Source organism: Conger conger, chromosome 6, assembly GCF_963514075.1.
Source record: "Conger conger chromosome 6, fConCon1.1, whole genome shotgun sequence".
Lineage (NCBI taxonomy): Eukaryota > Metazoa > Chordata > Actinopteri > Anguilliformes > Congridae > Conger > Conger conger.
Window position 1 is genome coordinate 21,735,807 of NC_083765.1, and position 26,636 is coordinate 21,762,442.

The window sequence follows — 26,636 nt, forward strand, 5'->3', positions numbered from 1 at the left end:
ATTTAGATAAATATAATATTCTAGGAATAGTTTCTTTTTAAACGTCAAGAAGGGGGAGCTATAGGATAAGGCTAAGGCCAAAGAGGATGGATATAGGAAGGGTGTACCTTGATTTTTAAACATCGTGGTGGAAAGGTAATTTAGAAAGAGCTAAGAGGGGTATATGTAACTTGCATGTGATTAGCAAACTGCAAAAGATGATATGTACACTGTAATCTGTATAACTCTATTCTTTTGATTGATTATAATAAAGTATATCTTACTATAATCATATGTGATAAAGAGTCTTTAGAGGAATACATTGAATACAGGACATCGATTACCAGATTTGCATCACACCCTTCACTTCGGGACTGGGCTGGAAGTTCAGTAGAACTTACCAGGGCTCCAGGACGTTCGGAGTACTTGAGTTCGTCCCCGAGACACCTCATTGTGAGGTACTGCTCGTGGGAACGTGAGGTCTGAGCTCGGCAACTTTCAAAAGGCTCTGTAAAACAGTGTTATACAGTATATATGTTTATTTTTTTTGTGTGTGTTAGTATAAAAGAACACATTTGAGATTTCCCAATATTAGTTTTCCAAAAGATTTTATTTTTTATTTTTTATTTTTTTCTATTTAATTTTCCAATTTACCAGATTCACCCTAGTATTCCCATAGTAAAATGTAGCTCATGCTTTGTGAAATGTTGGTTTTTCCAGTGAGTCATAATCTCCAATGGTCAAAGTTCGTTTTTCACATGCAATTCCACTTCCAACAAAAAAACAGATCTTACAGGGATCTTCAAATGGTGCTTGAAAATGAGAAGTGCAAGTTAAGCTTGTGGACTGGCCTGTTTCCTGTATAGACATAGACGTCAGGGTGTTGGCTGCAAGTCGCAAGTTAAAACAGCATATTTTAAATGAGAAGATTTGTGAATTAATTACCGAAGCAGTTTGTATCGGTGTCTTTGTATATACAATATGAATACAACAAATATTCAGTCATTCTTAAAGTAATGAAAATGCAATGACATTTCTTTATTTAAATCTCAATTGCATTTTGATGGCTAGCCTTCATCACGGCAATGCTGAGAGAGACAAAACAGTGGAAGCATACTTGCATTTTTCAGTGAACTGCCCCCTTAGTCTGAGGGCAATACTGAAGCAGTCACAGTGGCAGTGCTCCCTGTCCAATATACAGCGATCTGTCAGCATTGTTACACCGTTAGCAAGAGTTTCTGAGAGCGCCAGGTGTAATAAACTATGAGCATTGAATTTGTATGGAACTGTTACACATTAAGTATATCACTATGGAATGTTCTTTCTCTGGGCATGCTTGGTATTTTTATTTTTTTACCTTTTCAAAAACCTTTTGTATGAGAGTTGGTATGGTATATTCCTTCATGAGTTGTTGCTCTTGGCAAATTATTGTCCATCTTTCAAATCCTTGAATAGATATAGAATTTCATTTTTACATGTGTTTGTTAGTGTACTCAAAAATACAAGATCTACATGTTTTGTACTGTAAGAATGTATTTCAGTTGCAACTGTTTAATAAAGCAATGGTTTGCAAACCATGTAACAACATTGTACATTTACTGAATAGGAATATTTGTGTTATTTTGAAAATTCTTGTTTTTTCAGTTAACTGGAAGGGGGAAGGGTGGAGTGTTGTTTACAGTAACATTTAAAACCAAAACCACAGGGAACCACAAAAAGTGCAGTTAAGCACATTGCCTTTTACACCCACTGGGTGACACAACAAACAAATCACTTTTGTGATCAGTTTGCAGTTATTAGGTTCCAGCTTTCTCATCTATCAAATATGCCCTCACCTCCAGGGGGCTGAGCCCAGTCACTGTTGCTGGGGGATGTGAAAAAGCTGTCCATCAGCCTGTTTCCATGGCAACACCCATAATGCCTCCAAAAAGCTTCCTGGTTTTGCAGGTTGAGCTATTATCATATATTTGATGATAAGTAAACTGGCAAATATGACAAGCAGGATCATACCTTCACCCCTCAGGATTTTATTGGAGGACACACGTGCTCCCCCCACCCCCCCTGTTCCTGGATGCTGCCACCTCCTGCTTTAAGGACTGTATTTGAGCCTCCATCGTCCTGGATTTCTGCTCGAACCCCTCTGAAATCAGCGCTCTCTGCTCCTGTACACAGAATAACATATATAACATAACATAAGTAATGTTGGGCCTTGAACACAGTGTTGTTAGATAGACAGTAAGATATACTCACACCGTCAGTACTCACACAGAACACAATGCAGTTTTTGATATAGCCTTTTTTTCCATCACTAAATTATAATGATAGGGGGGGGAGTGGTTTCCAGATAACATGTTTACCAGATGTCTCCATCTTATTTGAGAAGAGCTGGCTTTTTAATATACCAGAACTAAAATACTGGATCACCTTCCCATGGTCTTCAAGTCAAGACCGTGATTAGGTCTAGGTGTCATGGTGATGGGCTACCACAAAAGCTTGCATCCACACTGGCCCTTCTATGGCCACATTTATCTGTGGCAGAACTTGTTTGTTTGTTCTCACAACCATGGGAATCTAACCATAAAGTTCCCCAGTGTTCTTGAAACATTTAGGGCTGGTTTCACAAACACAGACTAAGACTTGTCCAAGACTAAATTCAATTTTGAATGAAGATTCTCCAGAAGAAACTCAAATTAATCCAAGACCAACTGTGTTTGTGAAACTGGTCCTTAGTGTAAGCTGGGATACCTGCATCCGTTGGTTGAGAACTCTCTGGTTCTGCTCAAGGACAGCACGTCGTTCCTTCTCCATCCTCTGCATCAGTTGCTTTTCATTCTCTCTGTGAGCTCTCTCTGCAGCCTTCAAAAAGTTTGCTGTGTGTTCCTGTTCCCTACGGGCCACCTCTGCCTTAAATCTCTCCATCTCCACACGCGCTTTCTCCTCTGATGACAAGGGAAGTAAAATATCTAAACTAAGTTGTCGTAATACTTTAAATTTTTCTTAGAATCTTGCATGTTCAGTTTTTATTATCACAATATGTTTTGGCAGAATCCAACAAAAGAAATTGCGGCGATTTAATGGTGATTGCATTTTATTTCATCTCAAAATACTTGGGGGCCATCCACCTGTAATGAAATCAAATAACACCAAAAACAGATATATTGTACAGAGCAAATGATAACTGCAAACCCAGACATCAAGCGACTGAAATCTGGACCCAGTTACAGACAGGCAGATACACACGGCAGTGGATTCAGTCAGGAGATGACTGACTTAATTTTACAGGTCCACTCACCATCTGGATCGAAGGTAATAATACATTCCTGGACCAGAACTGGCCAGCATGTGGTCTAGATTCAGATGACACAAATCTGTGCTGGAATAAGCTAGATTGTGTTTTTTGTATCCTTTATTTAACCAGGGGAGATCCATTGAGAACTTGTTCTCTTTTGCAAGGGTGAAATGCCAGAGAGAACAGGTGCAAGTGGGGTGAGAAAGTGAGGGAACAGGGGTAAAGTCCCTGGAGCAGTTTTTGGGTTAAGGGCCCAAAGGCAGGGTTCTTTTTTTATTTAGGGACCCAACTTCATCTCTCCAGATGTAGGTCAACACCAGGGAGTCAAACCAGAAACTCTACAGCTGCCAGTCAAACACCCTACTGCTAGCTACTTGTCACGTTTCATGTTTGTCATGCCATGTTTCATGTTTAGTCATTGTCTTAGTTACGTTATTGTCATGTCACGTATTATGTTAGTCTGTTGTTATGCTTTATTTCTTGTTACATTTAATTTTCATGTCATGTTATGTTTCATGTTTAGTTCTTGTTACCATTTATTTCTTAGTCTTGCCATGTCATGTTATATAGTTTATTGTCATAATTTCGCTAACTTGTTTTGTCATGATTTATGTTTGTTTCATGTTATGTTTTGTTCATTGATTAGCATACACTTTTTCGTGTCTTTCTGCAAACCTTGCATTCCTGCTTTCTCTCTCTCCCTTTCTGTCACTCACACCCTAATTGTTTCAATTTCCCTTGTCTTCTTACTAATCTACTAACTTTAGATCAGGATTGGGTAATACTAACATTCTAACCATGTGTTCATGTTACCTTACCTTTCTTGTGCATGTCATTTACTAATTTACTAACACAAGGGCAGGATAGGTTTATTAGTAACGATTACTAATTACCTCGTTAACTTGCCAATCATCCACACCTGATTTTCCATTCTCATGCTGCTCTCAAGCTAATTGTCTGCACCTGTCTACACCTGCATATAAGCTCAGTTCCATGTATTGTCTTGGCGAAATTGTTGCCCCGTTTGTCAGTGCACCTTTTGAGCGGTTTTGTCAAGCCATTGTTTACCAGTTACGATCCAAGCCTGTTTATTGACCAAAGATTATTGACTTCTGTTTTGTTGACCATTGCCTGCCTGTACCACGATTTTGCCTGCTGTCTTTGTGCTTTTTCCCTGTGGAACAGACTTCGGTCTTGACTCTTGCGCAGTCATCGACCCTGAGCCTGCCTACCGTCCACCTGTACTTCTGCCCTGCTGACCGCTTTCCTGGCTACTGGACTTTTTGCATGGTGTACCGATTATGAGACTGCCTTCTCCCTCGGTACTGTACTCTGGTTTTGGCTGGATTTTACGTTTATGAACATTGCTTGTTTTGACTACGCTCTCTGGATATTCCCTGAATAAAGCCCTGACGGGACTTTATGACACCTCTGATTCTGAGTCGTGCATGTTGGGTCCAACCCCCCACGCACCCGTCTCATTACTCTGTTGCCCACGGATCCATTACGGATCCAGCCTGGATGTTGCCATAGACTTTTGACAGCAAGGCAAGTCCATAGGGCTTGTCCGCAGTCCCTGAGGTATCGGCCTTACCCTGCAGCTTCCTCTCTTGTTCTGAGAGGTTTCTGTCCGCATTCAGGATGGATAAACCCACATCATTTTTCTCCTTCATAAAGATCTCCAGAGCTTGTTCTGCCTTTCAGTAAAAACATCAAAAAAGTGAATTCAATAAGCCTTGTGTATATGAAGGTTATATGAGTAACACACACACACACAAACACAGACACAGGCTGAACATGCCCTTGGACTACAGTATGTTGTGGACGTTCCGCACTGACACACACACACACACACAAACACACACACGCGCATGCAGGCAGGCACACACTCAAGAATGAATCACGGCAATATTGTATGGTGCATGTAAGCATTGCTTCTTCAGCAGTGACAGTTTCTGATATGGTATTATATGGTAAATAAATTGTTCTTGAGTTTAGTTACTGAGGTGAACAGTACCTGTACACCTTTCCCAGGTGTAGCTCTGTAGGTTTGAATGATGGAGTCCAGCTGGACCCGGTAGTTTTCATATCCTCCAGGTCTCATGAAGGAGTTGTGGTCCAGCTTGTTCCACAGCTGTTGTAGTAGAGCGGTGCAGTGACTCTGGGAGAGTGCTGCATTGTCTCTACATTTCTCATCATACTCTTTTCTTATATGCTCCTGGGGAGACAACAGGAACAGGACAGCATCAAAAGTGAGCTGCCGACCCCTGCCCCAGAAGCTTCCAAACTCCAGGACTTACAGGAGGTATTGCACTTCATTCAGCTTCAGGTGACAAAAAGCTAATTTCCCAATTGAAGACCATTAAAAACTTTACCCTGGTGAAATTCTACAATTTTAGACAGTACTTTAAAATTACACCGATACAGTATGTTACATTACATTGTACCATGGCCTAAATAGTCCTAAGATCATAAAACACTATTTTACAGGTTTTTAAATCTGATATCTTACCATGAGACCTTTCTGGTAGCTCTGGTCCTCGTCCTTGAAGGAGCGTTTCATGAAGAGCTGCAGCGCCTCCTTCAGGCAGCCGTCCTGAACTGTGGAGAGCTCCTCCTGAGTCTCAGTGTGCAGTTTCACCCGCTCTCCCAGCAGCCGCTTGTAGAGGGCGAAAGACTCCTCGACCGCCGCTGAGTTCTCGATCTGAGACAGCGCCTCCACCGCGTTCTCCAAACACGGAACACTCCCGTGCCGAATGGCGTCCACGTACGTCACTGCCAGGTTCCCCAGCACTGAGGTCACACAGCCAGACAGGAGCAGAAGATAAAAGAGAGAATATCAAACAAAATATGCTTCAGTATCAACATCACCTTCTGGAAATCTCAAGCACATGATCTGTGGAATTATATGGCATATCATTCTCTCTCTATTTTACTATATGTAGTTCATCCTATCCAAAAAGACAACTGTCACCTTTTTATCAATATCATGACAAACCTTAAATAATCCCACCATGGTTGTTCAGTAACAATGTGTTTATGCGCTTACTCTGTCCAGTGACTGTATACCCTCCAGTGATAGTTTTTTCTCTCGATTGTTTGAAAATGTAGCTGCAGAAGTCAAGCGTCTGCTGGACAAAGGCCGGCTCCAGGTCAGCATCAGTCAGTTTGTCTATGATCCTCAGTTTCTCCTTGGAGGCAGGCTGGTCAAACACAAAGCACTTCCTCGTTGGGAAGTAGTTCCGGATGCATTCTCGAGCGCCGTTGCTGGACACCACATGTCTGGAATTACCTTGAGAACACAAAGGACTGGTTTATTAGTGGACTGATAGATGGCTCATCCTGGCCAGGTTAACTTAGTTTTCCCTGGAGGTCTCCCAACCTGTCATGGGTTTGCCTTGCTTGTTTGGGCATTATCTCTTGGGGCTGTGCAAGGGCACTCCCGTCACATTCATGTCTCCCTTGTGTAGCCAGTTATCGCTGATTTCACAAGGAGTGCGTAATCGCGAACAGGCATTCTTAATCTATATACAGTGTATCCGGAAAGTATTCACAGCGCTTCACTTTTCCCACATTTTGTTATGTTACAGCCTTATTCCAAAATGGAATAAATTCATTTTCTTCCTCCAAATTCTACACACAATACCCCATAATGACAACGTGAAAAAAGTTTTTTATTAAAAATAAAAATAAATCACATGTACATAAGTATTCACACATAGGTGGTTTGATCCCAGGTGTAGCCACAATAAGATCCGCACAGCCGTTGGGCCCTTGAGTTAGGCCCTTAACCCTGCATTGCTCCAGGTGAGGATTGTCTCCTGCTTAGTCTAATCAACTGTATGTCGCTCTGGATAAGGGCGTCTGCCAAATGCCATTAATATAATGTAATGCATTTAGCAGAAGACTGCACTTTTTAAATCTCAATGAACACGGCACAGTGTGCCACAATAAGCACTACACTGTGGGTAGAGCTATAAGGCAGTCTGAACAACTTACTGCTCCCTGTGCTATGTTTAGGACTGTGGTTGCCTCTGAATATACTGCTATACACAATGCTGCAGCCACTCTGTACACAGTGCTGACCTGTGCACTGTGTGTAGGGCTACATGTCTGTTAGAACATCCTACTTTTGGTGCTGTGTGTAGGATTGTAAGGCGCTCCAAGACGGGCTGCCCTTGAATAGGCAGTCGCGTGATCTACCTGATGTTACTCGCCTCAGTTGTGCGCTCCTGGGATAACTAGAGGAGCACGAGGCAGAGGGTTATTTGGTTGATCTTGGTCACTTGTCGGAAGGCCCCTGCTTTATTTATGTTTTTTATTCTTGCCCCCTTGTTTCAGGGTAGCTTTATGTTGTCAGTTTGCCGCGGAACCTTTTCCTTATTTTTTATTGCATTTACTACTAGTGGTTACCTCACTGTCTGTGCGATCCCCTTCACAGTCACACTCTTTCACATTTCACAAAAGCTCCCTTTTCACGTTTGTCCTCCGGATCTATACCCACACCCTTACACAACCATTCAGCAGAGGTAGGGTGCATGGAGGTATGGCTGCTGGCTATTCTATTCACTGTTAAGCACAATCACTCAACATGATACATTAATGATACCGTCCTTCACTAAATGACACACAGCTTTTGCAAATAATTATTTCCTCATTTAGGATAAAAAGGCCGCAGGGTGAGACTTGAACCAATGCTTCTGACTCGCCTGAAGTGAAGGCTGCAACGACGAATGTTTACCAGTCTGCTAAAGGCGTGTTGACCCCTAGCCAAGGGCAAAGTTGTCATGGGAATCCACAAAGATACATTCACTTCACTGCACCTCACTGTGTTAACTAACGAATTAGCCAAGCTACACCAGTGTAGGGACTACAACTTCCACATTCCCACAGGAAAATTCTGCGACGTCCACCACGAATGACGTCTAACTTGGTTCAGCCAATCCCGTAATGGCGGGAGCAATAAACGGTCCCGTATAAGAGCAAGACACGTTCTTGGGATCTCTCTTCTGGCTCTTCTGCTTCTTCTGTTCTTCTGCTTCTTCTCTTCGACGCACCCCTTTTGGCCAGTCGCTTCAGCTCATCTGCTCCGAGACTCGGACAGAGGCTGAATGCTGCACAGCGCACTACCAGGCCTACGGACACACCCAGTTACCTCGCGGTAACTACGTGGCCTATAGTGAGTGGAAATTGTTGTACGCGGAACGCTACATCAGTTTACTCCTGCAAAGCTCACAACAACGAAACAGCAACGAACTTTTACACCTGGAAAAGGACCAGCGGATCAGACGACAACGCGCTGCTAAGACGGGAACACCCCAGCCTGCGCATCTCTCCCGGACACCATTCACAGCACCATCGCCGCTTCTACAAGGACAGCATGTCTTTTGGACCCAGCAATGCGTATGGACTCAGTAAGAAAACAAACATTCAGGCATAGCCAGTGTTTAGTTTAGTCTTAACTGTTTTTGTGAATCTGTGTTTCAATATTTACCATCCAACCATTGTAATGTGTTTGGTTAGCTACATATATATGTACGTGAATTGATTCGCCGTCTTTTGCGCATATATAGAGTAAAACTACGCAAGTAGTCCCTTCTCACAGCTAACCCCAACTCATTACCACACCCAGAACTCTAGCGACACGCGCGCTTGCGCGCGCCACACACACGCACACACACATACCCAACTAAATTTCCTTACTAACTTCCCGTTAGTTTATCTGTTATGTGTTTGTATGTTTGTTTAATAAATATATTTTATTAAACCCCGGTGTCCGTTTTGGAATCGCATAGACATGAGAGCCGAGTTAAAGCAGTCTTTCGAAGAACTTCCAACCTTCAGGTTATCGGTATGTTCAATCATTAATATTGGTTATTTTAATTAATTGAAATACTATATTTGTGGTTGGATATTTCTGATAACAGTAATTTTATGAGACTGATTACTTTTCACAGTTATACTGCAACACAACGTTTAACTGGCGCCCCGGTTTCGTAGAGAGTAAAATCCCTGCGTTATTTGGCGGCCCGTGCGAGGACCCTACATAATTTGGAGTCCCGTGCGAGGACCCCTACATATTTTGGTGCCCCATGTGAGGAAGACTAGCTTTGGCTCAAATTTCATGTCTTGTGACTTCATAACGAATTCCCCTTCCTAATTTGGAGCTCTGCGTGAGAAAGACGAGCTTTGGCTCATGTCACGTGACTCCAGAACGAATTCTCGACATTCTTTCTCAGCTAAATTGCCACCAGTGCATTTTTTTGAAAATACCGCTAGATGTCACCCTTGTACCATTTTTGAAAGCCTGCATGAGCCGCTTTCTCAATATACTGCCCCCTCGTGTAACATTGTGGCATTACATTCGTAATCTTACACGGTAGTTTGTTGATTGGCATTTACCTTCCGGTATAATACGTATTATCAATAATAGTATTATTAACCGCACTGTATTATTAATTATAATTACTTTGTCAAAGTAATTTTAATAATTAATTGAATTTTACATTTAAATCCAAATTTAATTGTAATTTCAACCAATCACATTCTGGTATTTAGGATTAATGTGATCAGCATCACAGTTCCTATTTTACGGTCTGAATATCCGCCATATGTTCGGTCATTTTGCTGTTGTTGCATTGCAGTACCGCTAGTGCAACTCGAGTCCCTGTGTGATGCTATAGCTACCTTGTACTATAGTTAGAGAATATTCAAAGAGCGTTTTAAATTCTTTATCCTTCATCACAACTTGTATGTTGGATTGTGATTTTGGTGAACAATTCATTGCCAACTTTTAGGAGCTCAAGGCCCTTGTGAAATAGTTAACTTCAAGAGTACCCTCTTAAGTTACTGATTCAGCTTTTAGCTTTATTTGGCGTGAGATATGCAACCCATATCTATTGATGAGTACCTTTCCTTTTTAGCCCAAGGTTTAGCACCTGGCTACGTAGCTTTCCTGAATCAGATGAACCTCACTGATTGTAGGAAAGAAATGTTCTCCTTAATCAACGAGAAAGGTCACTCCCCCACCCAGTCAAAAGACCCAATTCTAAGTTGTCTGGTCTTGAATTTTGCCAGACAGATTAGTCTTGCTCTTCAGAGCAACAAAAACTTAGAATCAGAGATGGCATACCTCAAAGGACAACACACCAGTGTTTTACTTGAGCTTCAAACTGTTGGCAAGAAAGCAGTACAATACTTGCGTGATCTGCATTCAGCCGAATCAGATCTTTGTTCCTACAGAGAGGAATTATTTCAGTTGAAGAGTGGATGCCACAAGCTACCACATCCACTCTCTTCTGTAAGCCTGCTTTCTCAGGCTTGCCCAACTCCAGCTTCTCCTGCTTCCTCCTTACACCACAAGGCGGGGGAAGGGGGGTCACAAATTGATTCGGGTTTGTCAGATCCCAGTTCCACAGCTTGCTCTGATGGAGACTCGTCAGTCTCCTCAGATTGCAGTGCTGTTGACCACCCATGCAATGGTTTGCCCACCTCTTCCCTGGAGAGGGAAAGGGGGGACTCCATCCCAACGGTGGTCCATCTCCGCAAGGGAGAAACAGTCAGGCAAGTACAGGACTCCACCTTCCATGCCCACCCCTCTCGTGAGGAGGTCAGGGAACCCTCCCGTGGACACGGTAGAGGAGATCTAACGTTATTAATTGGGCACACAAAAAGCAACGCTAATCCCGCTAGCTTTCCCTTTATAACTGAGAGGATAGGTGACAGCTCTGTACAGTACACTGACAGTGACAATTCATCTTCTGCCAACCATTGTGAGAATGACTGTTTTGTAGCTCCGCCCCCTAAACCAAACCGAGGACGTCGAGCTCCGCATGAAACGCATTCACATTCAAATGTGATTTCAGGCTCTCCTTCTCCAAACAGGCAGACTAGTGCAACTTCACATGGTCTTCGCTTTGAGGAGCTAGAGGCCATGGCGAAGTATGTCCACACATTTGACCCCAAGGACTCTGAATTTAACATTCAGAGTTACTTGAGAGAAGTTGACTACTGTCTCTCGGATCTGCCCAGGGCAACCGATCGAGAAAAGGTACGACTTGTATGGAAAACCTCTACCAGAGAGATCCATACATTTATGGAACAACTTCCACCACAGGTTCGTTCCAGCTATCCCAAGGTTTGTGAAGCGTTGGTAGCTGAGTACCTGCCACGGTTTGATCAGGCCACAGCCATGATCAAATCTGTGGAGGTTAAACATAGCCGTACAGAAAGACCAAAAGACTTTTACCAACGTCTTAAACATGCTTTTTTCCAGGGCAGAAACGGACCAGGCTTAGATGAAGATCAAGCCTTCAAATCCCTTTTTGTGCACAACCTGCACCCCTGTGTCCGAACTCATGTTTCACTGTTTTCAAGGGGCCAACACTCAGCCCTTGAATTAAGAAATGAAGCTCAAATGGTCTGGGACACTTTAAGGATTGTGCCCAGGAACGAGGTATTGGAAACAGCTAAGCACGTTGTTCCAACCAAGCCCGCCGGCACTTCCCAAGTTGCCCCATTAAAATCTAACGGCTCAAAACAACGGCATGTGAGTAAGTTCCCGGTTAAGAGCCACCGTGGTCGCTTCTCACACTCTGATTCCAGCCGGAATTGGAGAGAAGACCGACCCGGTAGGCCCAAGCCTCAGAGTCACCAGCATGACTCTGATAGGGAAGATACCTTGTCTGAAGAGAGCTTCTTCAGTTCCTCTGAGGACAACTAAAGCCTCTAACCTTTGTTCAGTAGTGTGTATGCCTTGAGTAACCACTCCAAAGAGCTATCTGGTCTTGTTCAACCTCCATCAAAAGACGTTGAATAAGACTGATCTATAGCCGTGGTCTCCTCACAGGCAGACTCCCAGCTGAAGCTTTGACCACTTTCTTTTGCACACCTTTCCTACCAAAGGGGGGTGGCAAAATAAACTGGTAGTTTATAGCAGCCACTTAGATTTGCATGTAGCAGCAGCAAACGCAGATCGTAAGTAGGTACTGTAGAGTTAAATCCGACACCTGTTATAACTCGTAAACGTTCATTGCTTCTTTCTACACCTACTGAACCATCGTAAAGTATTGCATGTAGAAACTACAGGGTAATCTTTACAAGTATATTGCCACACCCCAGTGTGCCTTACTCCACCTCTTCCCCAAGCAAGACAAGACCACTTGTGAGCTTACCACATCATTTAGAAATGAGACCACCTCTCCATTTCCTTCCTGATGACACAGCCATAAGGTTAAGCTTGGATACAGAAAGCTGCCCTAATTTGAAAATGCCCCCACATATTTCAGATGACAACCCTCGTCAGCAACCTGACTGTAGGGACTAGAACAATTGGTCAGTCTGAACAAGACTTCCAAAAAGGCTACAGCCTCTCCATCCTAGACCCCTACATCATCTGAACATTTTCATGGCTGGGTCATTCCTGTTGGTGCTCCACCTTCTGGACACCATCCAATAACTAACAAAACACCTGAACTAACAAAACGACTAACCCTTTCACCAAGGTTTCTCATGTTTTGTGACAATGTATTCACTGTTCGACCTTAGTGTTTCACATTGTTTGTATCATGTGTTTTAGACCAGTTTAGTTAATTGTTGATAAATGCCTGGATGTTTGTCAGTCAATTGTGAACTGTGTTACCGACCCAATGTACTTGACCTGTGGACTGTGAACTGACTTTTGTGCTCTCGAGGAACACTGGCTTCAGCCGCATCCTGAGACCACAGGGGGGATGTAGGGACTACAACTTCCACATTCCCACAGGAAAATTCTGCGACGTCCACCACGAATGACGTCTAACTTGGTTCAGCCAATCCCATAATGGCGGGAGCAATAAACGGTCCCGTATAAGAGCAAGACACGTTCTTGGGATCTCTCTTCTGGCTCTTCTGCTTCTTCTGTTCTTCTGCTTCTTCTCTTCGACGCACCCCTTTTGGCCAGTCGCTTCAGCTCATCTGCTCCGAGACTCGGACAGAGGCTGAATGCTGCACAGCGCACTACCAGGCCTACGGACACACCCAGTTACCTCGCGGTAACTACGTGGCCTATAGTGAGTGGAAATTGTTGTACGCGGAACGCTACATCAGTTTACTCCTGCAAAGCTCACAACAACGAAACAGCAACGAACTTTTACACCTGGAAAAGGACCAGCGGATCAGACGACAACGCGCTGCTAAGACGGGAACACCCCAGCCTGCGCATCTCTCCCGGACACCATTCACAGCACCATCGCCGCTTCTACAAGGACAGCATGTCTTTTGGACCCAGCAATGCGTATGGACTCAGTAAGAAAACAAACATTCAGGCATAGCCAGTGTTTAGTTTAGTCTTAACTGTTTTTGTGAATCTGTGTTTCAATATTTACCATCCAACCATTGTAATGTGTTTGGTTAGCTACATATATATGTACGTGAATTGATTCGCCGTCTTTTGCGCATATATAGAGTAAAACTACGCAAGTAGTCCCTTCTCACAGCTAACCCCAACTCATTACCACACCCAGAACTCTAGCGACACGCGCGCTTGCGCGCGCCACACACACGCACACACACATACCCAACTAAATTTCCTTACTAACTTCCCGTTAGTTTATCTGTTATGTGTTTGTATGTTTGTTTAATAAATATATTTTATTAAACCCCGGTGTCCGTTTTGGAATCGCATAGACATGAGAGCCGAGTTAAAGCAGTCTTTCGAAGAACTTCCAACCTTCAGGTTATCGGTATGTTCAATCATTAATATTGGTTATTTTAATTAATTGAAATACTATATTTGTGGTTGGATATTTCTGATAACAGTAATTTTATGAGACTGATTACTTTTCGCAGTTATACTGCAACACAACGTTTAACTGGCGCCCCGGTTTCGTAGAGAGTAAAATCCCTGCGTTATTTGGCGGCCCGTGCGAGGACCCTACATAATTTGGAGTCCCGTGCGAGGACCCCTACACCAGCTACACTCACCCTTCACCAGCTTCAGGGAGTTCTCCAGGTAATGATTTGCAGTGATGGCCTGTCCGCCCATCGTCAGCTCCAGAGTGAAGTCCCTCACAGCCCAGACGAAGGTGGGGAAGAAGTGGAGGAATTCGTCAGCTGTATCACCCTCTTGCGCTTCACTGGACTTCACCTTGATGTGCTCTGTTAGCTCTGTCACATAGCTGTAGAATTATTAAGGAAGAGCCACTGGAAATGTGTGAGGAACAAGGAAACCCTGAATGGTGGAAAACGGACTTCCTTTGAGAATCTTTGGGCCAGTTAATGGGCTTTTTTAATGGCTGATGCCAATATTCAGAGAGCAGGGTGACCGATGGCTGATATAATGTTGATATATTGATTCTTTTTTGCACCTAATAACAAAAAAGAATAATTATAACAAATGACACAAAGCTTTTCTGAACATTTATTTAGCACTATTTAGCACTCAAGTAATCATAGCCATCTGTAATTAATAAAATGGAATGGTTAATTCATTTAAATCAGAATGGTAAAAAGGAATCTCATGAGTAGGGGACACCAGGGCGCAAACCAACAAGGACATTTTGAAACATTTTGTTTATTTTGGTTATAGTTGTGGAGTTGCCAAATTGGCCCTTTTTTTGTTTTTTCTTAGATGTTTTTAGTTCCATTTTCTTTAATAAAAGGCTGCACACCAACATTTTCCTTGGTTGTCTGTGTCTGTTCTCCATGTGGCGCTGAGGCCCTCCCCAGCCCAGCACTACACAAGGATACTGCAGCCTCATCTCTACATATGTGGTAAGTTTATGTGGTCGGTAGGATACTGCAGCCTCATCTCTACACATGTGGTAGGTTTATGTGTTTGATAGGATATTGCAGCCTCATCTATACACATGTAGTGAGTTTATGTGTTTGATAGGATATTGCAGCCTCATCTCTACACATGTAGTAAGTTTATGTGTTTGATAGGATATTGCAGCCTCATCTATACACAAGTGCTAAGTTTATGTAGTTGGTAGGATACTGCAGGCTCATCACAGCTTCATTGTTGATGGTGCCCATGCTGTTGTAGACGAACGTGCTGCTCAGGAGGACAGCCAGGGAAAAGATCCAGTTATCATTAGCCTGGTCTCCCTGTTTGGAAGAATAAGGTGGAGTTTCAATGCCATATAGATCAGTTGTTGTTGGCCAAAGTTACCTTTAAAGGGGTGTTCTACCTTTTCCACATCCCCCAAACCCTCAGTGTCCAGCAAAACTAGAGCTTGGTCATCTCTGCAAGGGTGGGGCACACACCACATCCAGATGCCCTTAGTCTCAGACTGGATGGTGGAGCCCAAGGAGAACCCTGAAAAGAGAGAGAGAGAGAGAGAGAGAGAGAGAGAGAGAGAGATACTGTAGAACTCTGAGAACTCAGTGACAACCCAGAGACACGGCCAGATTAATGGGAATTATACAAATGTACATGTGCATACAGAGGCATAATTTTCACTGGGGATGTGGGGGATGTGTCCCCCCCCCCCCCCCCCCCCCCCCAATATCTGAGAAAGCTTTCCCCTGCAATGTTAGGCCCTTCCATTGAAAGCGGGCAAGCTACACATTTTTATTTTTCATTTTGTGCCTTAAAGCACAGGTTGGTCAGTCAGTGATCATGCGTGTATCTGATATTGAATTTAACATTGACTGTGGCAGTGGCATATTTTTAAAATGTTGTGTGTGTGTATCTTGTGGCAGAACTGTGAAAGATACCTGTCTGCTTCCCAGCCAGTCTGTTCATCAGGTACGATTTACCCGTGCGGTACATCCCTACGATGGACACCACCACTACAGGCTGCCTGATGGAGTTCAGAATCTTCAGGGCTTCCTGGTTCACCTGTAGTTCACCTGCACTAGTGTTCTCAATCAGACAGACTGGCTTCTCCATGTCCACAAACCGTCCCTGTAACCAAACCAAACAAATTACGCTAACAGCAATGCTAACTCCATTTTGCAAAAGCCTGTTTATTTCATGGCTGTCTGAGAAGCATAGTAGTAACCCAAATAGCAAGCAAATCTGGGCTGGATCCACGCTGATTCTGGCCCAGCAGTCCTCACTTTGAGCCAGAATCTGGAGACACTGGAGTTGTTCACTATCTGGGAAGCAATATGTAGATTGCCGATTGCCAACTCACACCTTTGTCTAACATGAATAGTGCAGTGGGTAGCACTGCTGCCTCACAGCAAAGAGATCCTGGGTTTGAACCCCAGTCAGCCGGGGCCTCTCTCTGTGGAGTTTGCATGTTCTCCCCGTGTTCGCATGGGTTTCCTCCGGGTACTCCGGTTTCTTCCCACAGTCCAAAGACATGCAGGTTAGGCTGATTGGAGAGTCTAAATTGCCCGTGGGTATGAGTGTGTGAGCCCTGCGATGGACTGGAAACCTGTCCAGGGTGTATTCCTGCCTTTTGCCCAGTGTATGCTGGGATAGGCTCCAGCCCCCCCTGCGACCCTGTTCAGGATAAGCGGGTTAAGATAATGGATGGATGGATGTACACTTATTTAGCTAATGCTTTCAGCCAAAGTGACTTACAATTTATTAGCATAGGCAGGGGGGTTGAAGGGTCTTACTCAAGGGTCCAACAGCTGCACTGATCTTATTGTGGCAACCACAATAAGAACCACCAACCTTCCAGGTCCCAGTGGAGCACCTTAGCCCCTCGGCTATAGACTTCCCACCATATATACTATTGGTGGTAATACATCCTATTATTTGCCTTCTTTGTGTTATTTATTTTTCTGAATAATTACTTCTGTCTTGATGGTTTGTGATCATCTCAAGACCCTCCTGGCAGCTTCCGGAGGCCCTCTTTTGGGCTCCCCCTGTTCCACAGAACCAGAATTTATCCATGCGTGAATGTCCATGCATGGATTTGATGCTTTCACCCTGTGGAAGAACCTATGCACTTGTAAATCGCTTTGGATTAAAAGCGTCTGCCAAATGACTAAAATGTAAATGTAAAATGTGCTCACACATGCTGCTATATTTTTGTTAAACATGGCAATTTTTGTAAAGCATATTTTCAAAAACAGTGACTTTGAACTCATTTAAATTTTCATTTAAAAGTTCCTGCTGCTTTTAGTGAAGTGAGCTGTTTTACTCAATGCAGTTACCCAGCGTGATAATTGTGTAAAAATAAGAAAACCCTGCTTTCAATCGGATCCTGACACCTGTAATTAGAGTCTGAATGGTCTGGACAATATCTCACTCACTTCCAACCTCTGCTCCATCTTCCTTTGAGCCACCACTGCTTCTGCTTGATATCGCTTTCTCTCAGCCAAGACTCTGTCCTCTGTCAAGGTGAACAAAAAAAGCATGACACTTTTTTTTTTTTTCTATTCCAAGAAGTCAAACAGATTATTAATGAAAACTTTATTTAATGATTGCAGTCAAGCAATAATTAAGGCAGGGTATTTGTCACAGAAAATATTTAGAAAATAATTTATTAAATTAACCCCTTAAGTATCACCCCTTTTCTCAACAGAAGTTTGAAAATGTCATGCCCATAATAAAATGCCTATGACTATTCTTGAACCAATTTGACAACAGACATGGTAAATGGTTGGCATTTATATAGCGCCTTTATCCAAAGTGCTGTACATTTGATGCTTCTCATTCACCCGTTCATACACACATTCACACACTCACACACAGACGGCAATTGGCTGCCATGCAAGGCACCAACCAGCTCGTCAGGAGCATTTGGGGGTTAGATGTCTTGCTCAGGGACACCTCGACAGAGCCTGGGGCGGGGCATCGAACCGGCAACCCTCCGACTGCCAGACGACTGCTCTTACTGCCTGAGCCATGTCACCCCAGACATAATCAGACATAATCCTGGTGTCTTTTGAAAGGTGACCCTTTAGGGTTTGTTTTCCAATAGAGCCAGAATTACTAAAGTAAGTAAGTAAAGTAAGCAAGTATTAATAAATCAAAGTTACAGAAGCTCAAACACAGTGGAAGCGGAAGATTTTGGTTCTCACTGACATAAAATACGGTTTTTGAGGGGATACAGATTATTGTCGTGGTGCCTTGTGTGCTCAGAAACAAAATGGCGCCACAGCCAAAACAGTCAAATTCCCTTTCAAATTAGATGACAATGGCACCAAAAATGAGCATTCTGCATAGTTTTTTCTAAGCAATGTCGAGGCAGTTTTACAAAAAGAACATTTGGAGATGCCAAAAAGACATATGGAAACTAAATGATAGTATGGGTCTTATGACATGTAAAATACTGTATTTTGCTTGCTAAAGTATAGAACTTTTTATTCTGAAAAAAAAAAGTGTCTGCACTAACTCCCACCTGTCACCCTCCCCCTACCTCTCCTTGTGTTCTCCTCAGATAGCAACAGGTGAAGAAGGTTGTAAAAAATAAGTACAATAATCACAATAATACCATCTGGTATACTAATATATTCATTGAGGTCCATTGGTTAACATTTTTGTCAAATACCCAACCCTCATCAACAATTTCAAACACATTTCACAATTTACTTTTTGGTCTCTGTGTTTTGGATTGTGGATCTCTTTACCTCTGCCCTGTATCTTGTATTGACTACCCGGTTTTGGATTTTGCCTGTATTTTGGATTACGCATTGGATATGCTTGTTTATATTAAGGCCTGCCATTTTGTTCCTCATCCCTGAGTCTGGGAATGGTTCCTGTGTCCCGCAACTCTGACACGGAATATGTAATCAGCCCCACATATCTCTGCCCTGTATTTGTGTGATCCACCCTTAATGAATATGCATGAAGGAGAGAAGCACACCTTGCGATGACTTGCCTAGATGACACGCATATTGCAGTTCCAGCCCAGTGCCCCAGTTTCATACATAAAATGTATGTTTCCTGGGCAGAATGCATCATATGAGCACATGAAAATAGTCGCAAAAGGCTTAGTCCATCTTAGCAGTTAGAACTACTCACCCCTCATAAGGTTCTCTCGCTGTGTCATAACTTTCTCAGTCCTCCGAATGACTTGCATGTTCTCCTGTTGGTCCTTTAAGAAGGCATCAAGGACCTGGTCAGCCTGAGGCAAACACAAGATCCAACGTGAGCCAGAGAGCAAGATGACTGTGTGACATCGCCAAGTACCATTTCCTTCCATATGTCACACAGTAACCGCATACACACACAGCAACCTGTGCATCACTTTACTTTTATGTAGCATCCATAAGTCCTATATAATGCATTCTAAGCTACGCCTTGAATATTCTGACCAGCTCATGCCAAATGATTTTCAAATGACTTGTGCTTTGGGATTTCATGTCAGTTTCTGCTCTTTATTTACTTGGAGCAATCGTGGGAGTTCTGAATTAAACTTCTTCTGTGTCCCTACAGAAATCACTTGACTGGTCTAATCTACAGTTAAATCAGCATTGGTGTATCAAGCTAATTGGATAACTGAACCAGAGGTAATTTGTGGGAAACAGAAACTCAACTCCTGATGTAAACAGTACCTGTACACCTGTCCCAGGTGTAGCTCTGTAGAGTTGAACTATGGAGTCCAGCTGCTGCCTGTAGGCTCCATATCCCCCAGGTCTCAGGTAGGAATCGTGATTCAGTTTACCCGACAGCCGCTGCAGTAATGAGAGGCAGCGGGAGAGCTCTGCGTTCTCACTACATTTCCCATCATACACCTCCTTTATCCGCTCCTGTGCACATAGAGTGAACATCCTTTCACAATTACATTACAAAACTTCACAGCCTGTCTGTACACACTATAGCACTATATTGCATCAGCATATGAAATGACCTACCTCCATATTGGATCAGTTCATTGGTCCATTTTGAAAAGCAGTGTATTGCCATCAATACCTTCAGTTTTACAATGTTGGTACTGATGTTATTTATAATTAAGTGCAGGGCTGCCCAACCATGTTCCTGAAGTTCGACCATCCTCTAGGTTTTAACTTCAACCCTCATTTGACACACCTGATTCTCCTGTTTAGCATCCCGAAAAGCATGCTGGCTGTTGAATGAGGTGTGCTTTCTTAAGAGTAAAAACCTACAGGATAGTAGATCTCCAGGAACAATGGATGATGTTAGAGGACCTCGTGACAGTTAAGTTAGAAAATATTTGGGGTGTAAGCTCAATGTCTTATGACGACACTGGCACACAGCATGCAGGCACACATACATCTAGCCCTTTTCCATGAGCCATTTTGAAACTCCAAACCGTACAATGAGATCTTTCTGATAGCGTTCGTCTTCATCCTTGAAGGAGTTGGCCTTAAAGAGCTGGAGTGCCTCCTGCAGGCACACGTCATGAATGGCAGAAAGCTCCTCCTCTCCAATTGCCCCTGTCCTGGGATTCAGGACCACCTGCTCTCCCAGCAGCCGCTTGTAGAGGGCGAAAGACTCCTCGACTGCCGCCGAGTTCTTCATCTGCGACAGCGCTGCCATCCCGTTCTCCAAACACTGCCAGGTTCACCAGCACTTTAAATAAAGTGAGAACAGCCAGAGTTTTTATTCGAAAATTACGAATCTGTTCACAGCATTTCTGTAATTAGAACCTGAAGGTAGGAAATCACTCTCACCTGCACTGTTTAGCCTGTCCTCAAAAAGAAATTGAGAGCCTAAATGACAGATGTCTATGATCAGGAGAAGGTTAATCCCTCCCCAACAACACGCTAACTACTGTCTATATTAAAAGGGTCTAACCACATCTGTAAATGTACAAAGAAGGAAACAATGTAATGAAGACATCCAACAAAGTCTCATGAAGATGTAGAAAAAACATTGATCATTGATTCTATTCCATGAAATTAAACAAAGAAAGATATTCCTCCCCAAGTGTATTTATGGAATATGTGCCCTCTGTTTTCATAGGGAGGGGCCGGACTAAGAGCGATTCAAAGATTCCCATGACACGGCCACACAAAGACCCAGTTACCTCGCCCGGAAAAGGGAAACCGGGGCCCCCTGCTGGAGCCAGACCCGGGAGGGGAGCTCGTCGGCGAGCGTCTGGTGGCCGGGCCTTATCCCATGGGGCCCGGCCGGGCACAGCCCAAACTGGTCACGTGGGGTCGCCGCCCTGTGGGCTCACCACCTGCAGGGGTCGGCATCGGAGTCGGGTGCTTTGCCCAACGGGCAGTAGGCAAAGGCGGGGATCCGGGCGTGCTGATCCTCGGCGTCGCAGACTGGTTCTGGGGACGTGGAACGTCACCTCTCTGGTGGGGAAGGAACCGGAGCTAGTGCGGGAGGCGGAGCGGTACCAACTAGGTATAGTTGGGCTCACCTCCACGCACAGTACTGGTTCCGGAACCAAACTCCTGGAGAGGGGCTGGACTCTGTTCTTTTCTGGAGTTGCTCAAGGTGAGAGGCGCCGGGCGGGTGTGGGGATACTCACAAGCCACCGGCTGAGCGCCACTGTGTTGGAGTTCCACCCGGGGAACGAGAGGGTCGCTTCTCTGCGACTACGTGTCGCTGGGGGGAAGGCTCTGACTGTCATTTGTGCGTATGCACCAAATGGCAGTTCAGAGTATCCGGCCTTCTTGGAGTCACTGGGTGGCATCCTGGAAAGGGTGCCACCCGGAGACTCCATAGTTCTGCTGGGCGACTTCAACGCTCACGTGGGCAATGACGGAGAAACCTGGAGGGGGGTGATTGGGAGGAACGGCCTGCCTGATCTGAACCCAAGCGGTGTTTTGTTATTGGACTTCTGTGCTGGCCATGGATTGTCGATAACAAACACCATGTTCGAGCATAGGGTAGCTCATAAGTGTACTTGGTACCAGAGCACCTTAGGCCAAAGATCGATGATCGACTTTGTGGTCGTATCATCAGACCTGCGGCCGTATGTCTTGGACACTCGGGTGAAGAGAGGAGCAGAGCTGTCAACTGATCACCACCTGGTGGTGAGTTGGATCAAGTGGCCGGGGAGGCTGCCTGACAGACCCGGTAAACCCAAACGTGTAGTGAGGGTGAACTGGGAACGTCTGGCGGAGGCCCCTGTTCGCGAGGTCTTCAACTCCCACCTCCGGAAGAACTCACGCATCCCGGGGGAAGCTGGGGACATGGAGTCCGAGTGGGCCATGTTCAAAGCCTCCATTGCAGAGGCGGCAAGCAGGAGCTGTGGCCAGAAGGTCATCGGTGCCTGTCGGGGCGGCAACCCAAGAACCCGCTGGTGGACACCAGCGGTGAGGGAGGCCGTCAAGCTGAAGAAGGAGGCCTGTCGCTTGGCTGGCCCGGGGGTCCCCTGAAGCAGCAGACAGGTACCGGGTGGCCAGAAGGGCTGCAGCTTCGGCAGTCGCTGAAGCAAAAACCCGGGTATGGGAGGAGTTCGGGGAGGCTATGGAGAAGGACTTTCGGTTGGCCTCGAGGAAGTTCTGGCAAACCATCCGACGACTCAGAAAGGGAAAGCAGGGCTTGTCTCAGGCTGTTTTCAGCAGGGGAGGAGAACTGCTGACCCGGACTGGGGATATTGTCGGGCGGTGGAAAGAGCACTTCGAGGAGCTCCTGAACCCGAACAACACGTCCTCTGTGGAAGAGGCAGAGCCTGAAGACTCGGGGGAATCTGCACCTATATCCCTGGCGGAAGTTGCTGAGGTAGTCAAAAAGCTCCTCAGTGGCAAGTCGCCGGGTGTAGATGAGATTCGCCCTGAGATGCTGAAGGCTCTGGACATTGTTGGGCTGTCTTGGCTGACACGCCTCTTCAGTGTCGCATGGAGATCGGGGACAGTACCTGTAGAGTGGCAGACCGGGGTGGTGGTCCCCATTTTCAAGAAGGGGGACCGGAGGGTGTGCTCCAATTACCGGGGTATCACACTCCTCAGCCTCCCTGGGAAAGCTTACTCTAGGGTACTGGAAAGGAGGCTCCGACCGACGGTCGAACCTCGGATTCAGGAGGAGCAATGTGGCTTCCGTCCTGGCCGTGGAACAGTGGACCAGCTCTTTACCTTGGCAGGGTTGCTGGCGGGGTCATGGGAGTTTGCCCATCCAGTCCACATGTGCTTTGTGGACTTGGAGAAGGCTTTCGACCGTGTCCCCCGGGGAACCCTGTGGGGTGTACTGCGGGAGTATGGGGTACCGGGGCCGTTGTTACGAGCCATCAGGTCCCTGTATAACCAAAGTGAGAGCTGTGTCCGCATCCTCGGCACAAAGTCAAGCACGTTTCCGGTGGGTGTTGGACTCCACCAAGGTTGCCCCTTGTCACCGGTCCTGTTTGTGGTATTCATGGACAGGATCTCAAGGTGCAGCCGAGGTGAGGAGAGTGTCCGGTTTGGTGACCTCAGAATCGCATCTCTGCTTTTTGCGGATGATGTAGTTCTGCTGGCTTCATCGGACCGTGACCTTCAGCACGCACTGGAGCGGTTTGCAGCCGAGTGTGAAGCGGCCGGGATGAGAGTCAGCACCTCCAAGTCCGAGGCCATGGTTCTCTGCCGGAAAACAGTGGATTGCTCCCTCCGGGTTGGGAACGAGTCTTTGCCCCAAGTGAAGGAGTTCAAGTATCTCGGGGTCTTGTTCACGAGTGAGGGTAGAAGGGAGTGTGAGATCGACAGGCGGATCGGGGCAGCGTCAGCAGTAATGCGGGCGTTGCACCGGACCGTTGTGGTGAAGAAGAAGCTGAGCCGGAAGGCGAAGCTCTCGATTTACTGGTCGATCTACGTCCCAACCCTCACCTATGGTCACGAGCTTTGGGTAGTGACCGAAAGAACGAGATCGCGTATACAAGCGGCCGAAATGAGCTTCCTCCGTAGGGTGGCCGGGCTCAGCCTTAGAGATAGGGTGAGGAGCTCGGACATCCGGAGGGAGCTCGGAGTAGAGCCGCTGCTCCTTCGCGTCGAAAGGAGCCAATTGAGGTGGTTCGGGCATCTCATCAGGATGCCTCCCGGGCGCCTCCCTTTGGAGGTTTTCCGGGCTCGTCCAACTGGGCGGAGACCCCGAGGGAGACCCAGAGCCCGCTGGAGAGATTATATATCTCTCCTGGCCAGGGAACGCCTCGGGATCCCCCAGGAGGAGCTAGAATGCGTTGCTGGGGAGAGGGACGCCTGGAATACCCGGCTTTGCCTACTGCCCCCGCGACCCGACTCCGGATAAGCGGGTGACGATGGATGGATGGATGGATGGATGTTTTCATAGCACAGTAACATGCATAGTCATGCGTGCAAGAATGGTGTAAAAATAAATGCTTTGTTTAGCCTCACTGGTTAGTAAATGTTTAATGTTTTATAAACAGACATGAAAAGTAGAGGTGCACCGATACTATCTGAAGCATCGGTATCGGCACTGATACAGCCCCTAAATAGGCTACTCATAGCTTACTTGGAAAATTAATTTGTCTGTTTCAGATACCATGGCCAATACTTTAATGACGTGCACATCCTTTGTTATGTTATTGTGCTGGGTAAAATTGCTTATTCCTCCGTTGTCATTGTACTTTGAAGCCCGTCAATTAGTGGCTGCGCGTATATGCAGATGCTTACCGGTAGTTGGAATGAGTTCACAAATTGCTTGTATAAAAGTAGGGGAGACTGGAGATGGTTGTCACATGGGTTGGTTGTTACACTGCTTAGATCTCGCTCCACAGAAGACACTTTTCAAAGATTTTGGTATCAATACATAGTTTTTTCTTTCGTTAGGCTACAACATGTGGTCACTAGCTACAATTCTAGCAAAAATGTACTGCTGGGGATGGTTGTCATATTTACTTTGGGGTTGATTGTCACATGTAATTATTCATGTCAAATCTATAGCCTAAAACAAATGTCTATCCCTACACATTGGAAATGTTATCGGGTTATGTCCATCAAAGACATATGCTTTTTATCTAAGCAGTAGGGTGAAGTGAGGTAAATTGGATCACTTTTTGGCTAATCGTCTTTCACACCATAAAAATAGCTATGGACACAATGCTCAACTTTCAAATATGTTTTGCCAGGTATCCCCTCTCATGCAGTGTTGGAATTATGTAATAAAAAAACAAATGCTTCGTTCCTAGAGCTGTTTAAGTATCAGATGTTCCCCTGCAAGACAAGTGTACTGTGATCAGCTAAAATTACCACCTATTCAGCTAAAATGGGCCAGTCAAACTGGAGAGCAAAAACTTCATACTGAACAATGCAATGGGTGTGTGTGCATGCTGTCTGAGTTTGTGTACATTTATTTATAAAGGTGTTATATCTATACAATACGACAATGTGACATATCCAAGCTTGAATATTTTCAATAATATTTTAACAGGTTTCAATAAGAGGAAGCTTGTTTTATCTAACACATTAAGCTAAAATGGGCCAGTAAAAAAATATTGCTTTTTTTCAGAAAGAAACCATCAGGACATAGATCATAAAACTTTACTTATAATTGTTCGTTTGTTTCTTATTCATATATCAACCTTATCATTGAAAACTAAATCATAGCATGTCAGGGCACACCGTTTTCTTCACCAGTCTCCGTATCAAACGCTGCCCCGCGATCTTTAGAAATGTGAGACCAATCAAATCAGTTTCTATGTGTCATATACTATTGTGGCAACTGCAGTGACTGACTATAAAATCTTAAAGCGCTAAGATGCCAAAAACCTTATCTGGCCCATTTTAACTGATGGCTCGATTTACCAGACCATTCACCCTACCTACTTTATTTCGTTGAAAAAAACACAGATGAGTAAAAAGTGTCTCCCCTACATATATACGTCCACAATCACCCTACACCCCTGCCAGACCTCTTCGTTCGGCTTCCACAGACCGCTTGGCACCTCCCCCTCTCCGAACTTCCGCCTCACGCTCACAAATACTGTCTGTTCTGGCTCCACGGTGGTTTAACGACCTCCCCGTTTAGGTCAGAACAGTAGAATCTCTTCCCATTTTCAAGCGCAAACTGAAGACGCACCTCTTCAAGCAGCACCGCTCCCTGTCCCTCCCTACCTCCCTATAAACCTTAATTGTTGTCTTTCTGTGATTTACTTGTGTATCAGGATGTTTTAGTTTGGCTAGGTAAGCAGTGTTTGATTAGTTAAGGGGCTTGTTCATACATTTGCGTGTTGCGGTATTAAATATATATATATATATATATATTTTTTTTTTTTTGCTTTTTTTTTTATGTGCTTGCTGTCCCCAATCGCATAACATAATAAGTAGCCCATTTGGATCGGTATTCGGTATCGGCCGATCCACTTAATGAAGTACTTAGCTTTTGTTTGGCACATTTGACTCAAATAATATTACATACCTCCCTATTATGCAAAAACATACAAAGAAACAGCGTCTATAGCCTTAAATCCAACTGCAAGCAACAGATCTGAATATAGCGATTTACCTCTAACGGCTACAGTCCTTGTACAGTCCTTGGGTCCAGAGGGTCCCACTTTCAGAGTGAAACCTGCTGATGCTCCAAATGCAGACTTCAGATGTAGACAAAATAAACTTGCTTTATATGAAGAGG

The 26,636-nt window shown here is 44.8% G+C and overlaps 1 protein-coding gene across 3 annotated transcripts; it reads right to left on the bottom strand.

Moving 5' to 3' along the window:
• Nucleotides 1–984: 984 nt before the first annotated feature.
• LOC133130755 (guanylate-binding protein 1-like) lies at nucleotides 985–26,636 on the bottom strand. Of its 3 annotated transcripts, XM_061245577.1 has the most exons (15): nucleotides 26,511–26,636; nucleotides 20,436–20,690; nucleotides 19,712–19,906; nucleotides 19,179–19,281; nucleotides 17,465–17,544; nucleotides 15,968–16,157; nucleotides 15,439–15,566; nucleotides 15,246–15,355; nucleotides 14,231–14,424; nucleotides 6,318–6,560; nucleotides 5,781–6,061; nucleotides 5,286–5,486; nucleotides 4,863–4,965; nucleotides 2,725–2,918; nucleotides 985–2,141 (listed from the first exon to the last, which is right to left on the bottom strand). In XM_061245577.1, exons 2-15 carry the CDS (start codon nucleotides 20,655–20,657, stop codon nucleotides 2,007–2,009), a joined length of 2,379 nt encoding a protein of 792 aa, XP_061101561.1. In that variant the 5' UTR covers nucleotides 20,658–20,690; nucleotides 26,511–26,636; the 3' UTR covers nucleotides 985–2,006. The 3 variants fall into 3 exon arrangements, 2 of the variants coding, with proteins under 2 accessions (XP_061101561.1, XP_061101562.1); XR_009708966.1 differs by lacking the exon at nucleotides 4,863–4,965 and having other exon boundaries at nucleotides 2,037–2,141; XM_061245578.1 differs by lacking the exons at nucleotides 19,179–19,281; nucleotides 19,712–19,906; nucleotides 20,436–20,690; nucleotides 26,511–26,636 and adding an exon at nucleotides 17,003–17,074 and having other exon boundaries at nucleotides 17,465–17,502.